Genomic DNA, 9,464 nt, shown 5'->3' with positions numbered 1-9,464 from the left:
ATACGTACCCTATCTACTATACCTTTCGGCCAGGTACGAATAGGTCCCTATGTGTCGTTGTGGAGCACTGCTTCCGAAAATCACTCGGACAATGTTTTCTATACTTTTTGTAGGTTTCGAATCATTTTATGCGTATACATGCAGTTACATATTATTTTTATCCAAAACAAAAATACATGTAACTAGCATTCTTAATATCTGCCGTACCGCTCCCAAGACGTCAAATTCACAATTTGTGAACTTGCCGTATACATTCCCTTCATAAAGACCTTCATATGTATTTTGTAAGAAATAATGCCTCTATGAGAATTTGATATTTTATATGGTTCAGTTTTATTGCTGAGTAGAAAAGCGATATCAAGTACGATAAATGCAAAAATTATCCATGAAGTTTTATGCATAACTGATACTCATAAACTTCTAAAAAATGAATGAAACATTATCGTTCATTTTGAAGAATTTTATTGAATATAAGTAATGCTTAAAACTTCATGGAAATTTTTTGACACATTGATCATGAACAATCATGAATGTTTCATGGATTTATAAAACTATAGTTCATGAGAGTAATTTGATGAATATTCATGAACTTTTTTTCATGAACCACAATATGCTAATATTCTTCAAATTCATGAACCATTCATGAATATTCATGATGTCATGAATACCATCTCGCAAAGGTATGCTCCATTAGCCGTAATAGGCACTATTTGTAGCTCTAAAGACGACACCATTTTCAGTCTAAAACCCTTTGAAGCTACAATATTGCAGCTATATTCTAATAAGCCACATACTCGTACCCCATGCTGAAAACCCAGAAAGACCGTCTTCCCAGAAAAACTCGTCATCGACATTCAACCTGGTATTGGTTCCGCCTGGCCACAGTCGCCCGTTTGGGTTGCATCTCGAACAATTCACAAACCACCATCCTGCGCCATGACGTTGTGCACAGTTAGTGAAGGACGCGTCACTGTCTCTATCAAACGTGCTGAATTCCGCCCCATTGTTGGACAACATGCTGTTTCCAAACACCATTGACATCGACAGGTATTGGAATGTAGTTGTATACGACATAGCGAAGTTGTTATTTTCATTCTTTACCATAAAATTGTTAAGGCGAATTTGACCAAAAGACTTGTAATTGTCATCTGCAACCTGCATAACTAATGAGTACTCTCTACTATTTGTTAGAAAGTATATTTTCTCGTTACCTAGCCAGAAATTTCGTTTCTTATGAGTTGTTTCGCACATATCGCCAAACCCTTTCTTGTAAGCATCCCAGGTTTGAACAAACAACGTTTCATTGCCGCCTTGGTGACGTATCTGTACGAAGGTTCTTTTGTCAAACTGCATTCGACATACGACTTTAAATGGTTCTGGCGATAGTTTTGGATGAATCAGGAATGTTCCGAACTGACCGGGGTAGTACGGAACACCTTCTGTGCAATCTGTAAAACAATCAGTAAAACATACTTGTTTATACATGTAGCCCATATTCAAATGCGTTACTAAATCATGGCGTAGACCACAGCAATATCATATGAACTTTCAACTATATGGTATGTACGTTGTATATATACAAACAACAATTGTTCAACAATGATTAACTGAATAGATTTTTTTCATGATATTGAGATATATCGCAAAAACCTACACAAAGCGGCTTATGATGAGAGTACACTCAGAGTTTGGGTTATATCTCCATAACAAAAAAAATCTATTCAAATTCAATCTTTTGAGAATTCCAAATTCATTTAGGACTCTTTTTTTCTATGAAATGATTATGCCGTTTGCCTCAGCCAATCAGAAGTGACGTTACAAACGTCTACGCCATGCTTTTCTTCATTAGTTGATAAAGTAATTTTCAAGACAATTAAAACCCTCGTTACAAGAAAAAAATATTAATCATATGTTCAGCACCGCCAATCAAATGACCATCGCTCAATAATTTTGCGTATAAGTACATTTCTCTTGCTACGTTTTTGATCTTGATAATAATTTAATAATTGTCAAATATTTATTGATAAAAAGAGCTGATGAGAACAAACCTTCCATGATCCGCTCGCAAAACTCGCCAATATAACCACCAATACACACACAGGAGTTGGTCGGCTGTTGTATCCCACCATTCAGGCAAACTGACGCACTCCGAAGCTGTACAAAAAACATGATTGATTCAGAGGGTTTTATTATATACACGGAGTGTAAAAATTGTTACTTTGTAATATACAAGTATGTATACACAGGAATTTATTTGGTTTGGTTTTTTTCAGTTTAATGTCCAATTAACGTCCCAGTGTTATTTAGGGACGTATCAGGTTCGTTGGTGGAGGAAAGCCGAGTACCCGACGATTGGTCGGTCAATACCTGGCAACTGCCCCACAAGTGAACTCGCAACCCAGAGTTTGGGTGTGTGTGTGTGTGTGTGTGTGTGTGTGTGTGTGTGTGTGTGTGTGGTAATATGTCAGGATAAGACAAATTCATATAAAACTATTTTATTCTTTCTGAAATAATCCGTCCTGTTATCACATGTATATAAATGCGATACTATGGTAATTGTAGGTACAAACTGATAATGCAACCGCAGAAACCATACCGAATAGACGAAAAAATTCAATTTATCTAGGTGTTACATTTTTCATAATGACTCTATGCTACATCTTTACTGCATATGTAAAAAAAGAATATCAATATAACCCAATGTTTTATTATACAGTCGCTTCATGTAAATCTCAATACAGTTTGGTTTCATCCCATCATCTGTTTACAACATTAGCAACGTCTCGAAGACGCATGTAATCGTATAACTTCCGTTCGCCTAATCACCGACGGGATTAATAAAAACCACATAGAGCGCTTGGACGGTACGTGAATAGTATTTAAACGGAATGCTTAGTACCTTACTTTAAAAAAACAAGATATTACTAAATAGACTAAGTTGGCAAAACTATTACTAAATAGCTTCAAAAAATAAAGATGGCGTTGAAAAAAGAAACGAGTGCGAATCTTTTTCGGGCGGTTAACATTTTGCACTGTCAAAAATACACTATCACCCGTTGCTAGGGGGTTGCTACGAACGTGTCTATAGGAGATTTCAGAAAAGATGGCGATGACGTCACAAAGGTACATCCGGGCGCTCAAAGGTACAACTCCGTATATCTACACATAAACATAGAGGGAAAACAGCCGCTTGCGATGTTTGTTTACATTTTATTGTAATAAATAGTACGACAATCCGAGAACTATTGCGTTATTTTAATTATAAAAAGGGTAAATAAAAATATTTAACAATAATATTTAGATATAAACATCTGGTATTTATATATTTTACTCCGTTTATACTCCATTTTCTACCGCCACGAGAAAAAAACACGGTCGCCATTAGACCTACGTATAAACATTGACAGAAGTTACAAAATTGACAGAAACTACAAATTAAATTCCAAGTTTCCCCAAATATTATACTGATATTTTAATAAGCAATTACTGTTTTCTAAGTCTTACTTGGTAAAACACCTTACGATGTGTGATTATGACCAAATTAAAATTTGCCTTCGTAGATACCCCAAGCGCACTGCAGCCATTACGTACAGTACTGCCGAGATCCCGAATTTCGTCATTTTTCATAGTCACAAAATTATGTATTCTGGTTAACTTTTTCGTTAGAAATTTTGGAATTTAGTTTATAACATTCAAATGAGTCATTTTATAGTTACTTTTTATCATATTTTTAAACAAAACTTCGAGTATTTTAGAATTCTCAAAGCCGTGCGCAATGTGTCCTGGTCGGCATTTATAGTAATTACGATCTACATTGTAGCTATATTCATAAATCTAAATGTAGTCTATCTAACATGTATTCAAATTATTTAAAAGTAATATCACCTCAATTTGGGACTTCACATAACGGCACATGGAATTAAAGTGATTAAAAAAAAATAAAAAATAAACTCATGAAATTGAACGATTTCACTATTTTATTTTTCGAGATATCGGCAGCCATACTGTACGTCTACGTACACATACATGTATATCTTCATTTATGTGTAACGGTGGTTTATACCATTCATTTAAAATAATATATACATGGGAAATAACGCAATATATATATTTTACAAGTACTTATTGAGGTGTTTGTTGGTAATTACGTATAAATATTATTAATTTCCCAACTATCGGCTGTTGCCCGATCGCGAGGTGATCTACCAGCGAAGCCATGCACGAGCGGCCGTGGTCTGGCCAGGTGGTTCACATTTCGTTATATTTATATCAAATGGTGTTATGAACAGATTTTTCGTGTATAACAGAAATATGATACATTGAAATCAATTATCTATTCATAACTTTTTCACAACATGGATTTCTACGTGTGAACAAAAAGCGGGTACGTGTGACGGCCCGGCACCGCTTCGCAAGCTGGCTTCAACACTAAATCTAAACAAATATATTTAGCAATAAACAATTGTAAATATAAATGTCTGTAACCTCTGAAACAATAAGAAACTATTTTGAAATCAGAATTTGCAAGTATGAAAGTGTATACTTTTGTCAACGTATCGATTGTGTATCAGGGATGTACGTATCTGTTATTGTTTTTATTAGTCGCCATACCGTGTTTGTACCTTTGAGGACCCGGATGTAAACTTTCTGTGACGTCACGCCATCTTTTCTGAAATCTCCTATTGTCTCTTATTGTTATAATGCTAAATGCTGTGCGATAGTGTGAAATACCAAATGTCTCTCGACCAATCAGAATGCAGGATTAGGTATAAAAATATATATTATCCTGAAAGTAATACATTGTGTTATAATATTTCAATATTTAGATTTTGGTTGTGTTTAACTGTATTATAACAAAAGTTATCTTTGATCAACTAATTTTAGAACGTAAAAAAAAATAATGCAAAATATTGAAGGCAAATACTGACCTTGTTATTTCGTTCCCACGCGATAATATTCGTTCTCATGCATTAATATTTCGCTTACATGCAATAATATTTCGTTCCCATACAGTAATATTTCATTCCCACGCAATAATATTTCGTTCACATGCATTAATATTTCTTTCCCATGCAATGATTAAGCATTGCCTTCTTGGGGGATTTATGGTCCTATAATTTTCCCAGGATTGCAGACAAATTGAATAATGCGCGTTACCGCGTTATGATTATTTTTTCCTGCAATCCTGGAAGAAGTATAGGACCATAAATCTCCCAAAAAGGCAATTTAATGCTTATATTTCCGTTTTCTGTTATTTTTAAGCCAACCTGTAATGTACAAATGTTATCGCTATTACCAAATCAAATTCCCCGCTGCCCCCGTCAGTGGAGCCTCTTCTTGTGACATAAAAAGTACCTCTGACGTCATAAGAACTCCCGACGTCATTCGCGGTAAAAAAAAATAAGTCCATGGAAATAAAACATAAAATCATCAGTACACTTTCAACATTTTAAAAAATATGTTTCATCTTTAAGAAATTCAACATTTGATAAAAACTACAAATATTGTTGCGAATAATATAGAGCAATTTGGGTTTTTCGTTCCGGTAGCACTTAAGTACGCACAAAAATGCGCATTGCGTTACTACGTCATAACATACCAATAACAATACATCGTACACGTTATGCATATCAATACACCAACGGGAGGTATAGGAGAATTCCCTTCTTTGTCGGTAAAGTTATATGGTGTCAGTCCCGAGCAAATTGAAATATTTATATCTTTTAATTTCCGATGAAGTGAATATGTCGCATGTTACAATCTTATGCACGGGTAAACATTTAATTCGTGGTTTTTATCACATGCTACAATCTTATGCATGGGTAAACATTTAATTAGTGTTTTGACACTCACGAGCACTGGTAGATATATCGAACGTCTGTTGAACTTCAGAAACAGTTAAATATAAATTAGGATAAGTAAAGGAAAGTGTAGCTTTCCTAGGCTTTGCTGCTATTCTAGTGTAAATAATTGCTTCAATTTTATTGACAGCGATGCAAAACAGGTTGGTTCTTTGTGTGTATATTGTCTCATATATGGTGTATGTATTTGGGTATGGTAGTATTAAAATGGTTGTGCTTTTGTACATTAATTTTGAAATGGTGTGATGTTGATAACATTATTGACGTGTTGGTAATGTATCGGCCAGTGAATGTGATGTTTGCTAAATGAAACTCTGTGATGTCGTGACGCATTGATATTTATCCAATAGTTCAGTTTGGCCAATGATTGTGCCGCTTTTAAAATTCCCCGCGAAAAAGTTCTGTATATCTGACGTCATAATACTCGGCGCACAATCGTTCGGTCTAAGGAGGCCTATTCTCAAGGATCTAACCAATAGAATTTGGTGTAACAAACAAAATTAAATTATTAAAGAATAATTCATTTTTCCAAAGACCGACAGCATCATGACGTCATACATACGGATCGTCTTCGGGGCATATTTTAAAAGCGGCACAATCATTGGCCAAACTGAACTATTGGATACAATATCAATGCGCCACAATGTGTAAAAAAAAGCAAAATCACTGATATGTATGACTAATTCGTACATGACTGAGTTATCTAAATCAAATTAACATTAATATTTATATATATTTAGGGTTTATGAAGATGTAGGCAAAAAACGGACGGACATTCTTATTCATAGACGAAAATAATGCTTCAATATTTTCAAAAAAAAAAATATTTTATTTGTTAATTGGCTGTTTATGTTATTTAAACATTGTATTTTACATCCAACCTATATGGACTTTTGTAAGTAAGGACAACTTTTTAATCGTTTTTTAGTGGTTTTTTTCCCCCGTTTTTTTGTGTCTATGTTTTATGTGTATTGATGTTTATACTGCAATTTAGTTCAGTCTTTTGTGTTATATTGACAAGGGCAGCGATTTCCTTCAGTTAAATGCAGTGATAAAAATATGGACGATGTTAGAAGCTTCAAACAAAACTGTAGAATAAGATTTGCCGGTGGAAGTATACGTATACGTATGAGTTAGGTGTGTTACCTGTTGACGGACCACATGTGTGCCCTGTACGTCCGGCTGGCTATTACAACACGTCTTATCTAATGTCGTACCGCTCAACATACAGATGTCCGGTAGGATGAAGTTGGCAGACTCACATCCCGAGTCCATCAGACACAATGAAGCACATGCCATGTAGCTTGATACAGTCCTGGTAGTGTATGTCAAATCAAACTTTATCACCATGGTATCGCAGTCCATCCGCCGGGTGAAGTATTCCTCTACGATAGTAGCTTGTGATGTAACCCACACCAAAAATGTCGTCATGTAAATAAACATCCTAGGACATGAATAGATCATCTGACTCGGTGATACCAGCACAGCCTTGCTAGTAAATGTTTCTATGAAAACTTGACCTCTTGATATTGACATATTTGCTGAATCCCTGTTGATGCTATACTGTTTCACTGTTAGATCCCTCCGTCAAGTTTCATGGTTAACTTGTAAGTTGATAAACCATCATGACCTTGTAACGTCTCATTATAAATATGTGTTGTTCTCATTTCTGTAAATCCATCAAATGATTATAATACCCTAATCAAAGCAACAGAAGAGACTGAGTTCAATCCAATAGCTCTGTACTCCAGTAGTTTTAAAGCTAATGCTCCCAGGACATTTGAGTAGACCTTGAAATGAAAGCACGTAGACGCTACGAAGGTGGATAGGTTAATAAGAAACAACAGTTCCGCGATATATATGTATCAATCATGTGCTATTATTACTGCAAATTAAAATGTTAGACATCCTAACATCTTCCGTTAACGGGAATATTAGGCGCGTCGGTGTAGAAATGTCTTTAATTGGTGATTATCGCTGTTCTCTTTATGGATTTCATAAGCAAATCATGGAAGCACCCGAGAGCACCGTCCACTTACCACATTATTGTACCAGATTATCCAAACACCCATAAGAAATATATAGCTATTAATCATGACTGAGACCTACTTATCTTCATACCGAGGCATGATTGGAGTAATTAATTTGTCGTAAACATTGAATGTCAAAATAGTTAAAAAAAAATCCATCTTCCAATACCATTAAACACTTTCATACATAAAAATTAACTTATTTTTATGCTGTCGATATTGGTTCGTGCGCTAGTTTGTACTTAGGTCCACATAAGATGTAAACAAATCCAATTGAGCATGTTGCCGCTGATGAATTATGATCAATAAATCAACAATCATGGATTGCAATAACATGAATTTAGATGCTTTAGACGTTTTAATGTACGCAAACAGTATAAATAATTTACATACCACGGAGAGTGTTTTCGACGTATATATGCTTAATTTGTATTTTTAACAATCTGACTTAGCCGCGTGTACAAATGTTATCAGGCAACACCACATGTATAATTTCATTCTTTTCAAATAAAATAGTTACGAGCATGTTTAAGGTTACAAGGTAATAGCATCACTGTTGATAGATCTTGGTCTATGAAGTGTTTGGTTGTGTTGATAGATTTTGGTCTATGAAGTGTTTTAGATCTTGGTCTATGAAGTGTTTGGTTGTGTTGATAGATTTTGGTCTATGAAGTGTTTTGAAGGTTGTTTTGTTAAGAGCGAAGCTCTGTTCCGGTAACATGTACGTGTACGTAAGCAAAAGTACTTAATGAGTTCAATGACCTGCATGTATTGATGTCTAAAAATTTTTCGTACATCCAGGTTTAACCTGTTCCGGTTGTGCGTTGCTCCGGTACTGATCTCCACAGTAAAATTAATTCAATAATGCAAATGCATTAACAGGAGTAATCAAACATTTTTTTCTTAAATATTAATAATAATAACACTTATCAAAAATTAAAAGCTATGAAATATGCAATAAAGATATCTAAAAATTAAAATTTTTGTTATATTGACAATCATTATAGAGAGCGCAGCGAACTCTTGTGATAGAGGTGTCTCGGTAACGTTATGCTATAAAAATCATCCAATATATGAAGAGTTGGAAAATTTTCTCAAAAACCGGAAACAGGAAGTCAATACAAGACCCAGCATCGCGCAAGACAGTATCCAAAGTCACACTCTCGCGTGATTACAAAATCACACTCTCGCGTGATTACAAACAAATAACGCTTGGAAAAATTCAAAATGAAAACATTAGTGAAAGATAAACCTTCCAATTTATTCTTACCTGAATCTAACAATAACATTTTGTCCTGAATCTTAACTTAAAAGCCGTTTAACGTGAGCAGTTGCTTCGGAATTTTCCGCCTGGCAACGGAGAATGACGTTGAGATATAATTGGTAGCCGCAGTCACGTATTTTTGCAGAAAGTGAAAGTAGAAGTATCCTATGTTCAATATTTTTTTTCTATAAACTCAATGCCAGTAATTCAGCAAAGCTATTATTCTAATAATTAATAATTATATAAATGGTTTCTAGCAGTACAGTTATCCAGTGCACCAAATAAGCTATAAAAACAAAACACATGTCA

At 34.7% G+C, this 9,464-nt stretch overlaps 1 protein-coding gene across 1 annotated transcript; it reads right to left on the bottom strand.

Annotated features, from left to right (window-relative positions):
• Positions 1-595: 595 nt before the first annotated feature.
• LOC138324493 (fibrinogen-like protein 1) lies at positions 596-7,811 on the bottom strand. The gene is made up of 3 exons (XM_069269555.1): positions 7,008-7,811; positions 2,049-2,154; positions 596-1,448 (listed from the first exon to the last, which is right to left on the bottom strand). The coding sequence occupies exons 1-3, from the start codon at positions 7,395-7,397 to the stop codon at positions 772-774; spliced, it is 1,173 nt and encodes a 390-aa protein (XP_069125656.1). The 5' UTR covers positions 7,398-7,811; the 3' UTR covers positions 596-771.
• Positions 7,812-9,464: the final 1,653 nt, after the last annotated feature.

Source organism: Argopecten irradians, chromosome 5 (genome assembly GCF_041381155.1).
Source record: "Argopecten irradians isolate NY chromosome 5, Ai_NY, whole genome shotgun sequence".
NCBI lineage: Eukaryota > Metazoa > Mollusca > Bivalvia > Pectinida > Pectinidae > Argopecten > Argopecten irradians.
The sequence above is the reverse complement of the archived record's forward strand: the minus strand, read 5'-3'. Positions and strand labels throughout refer to the sequence as shown.

Coding starts and splice junctions, on each gene's coding strand:
- LOC138324493 (XM_069269555.1), bottom strand. CDS start 7,397: ATGTCAATATCAAGAGGTCAAGTTTTCATAGAAACATTTACTAGCAAG. Junction 2,155..7,007: donor CACATGTGGTCCGTCAACAG/GTAACACACCTA, acceptor TTTTTTGTACAG/CTTCGGAGTGCGTCAGTTTG. Junction 1,449..2,048: donor TTGCGAGCGGATCATGGAAG/GTTTGTTCTCAT, acceptor ATTGTTTTACAG/ATTGCACAGAAGGTGTTCCG.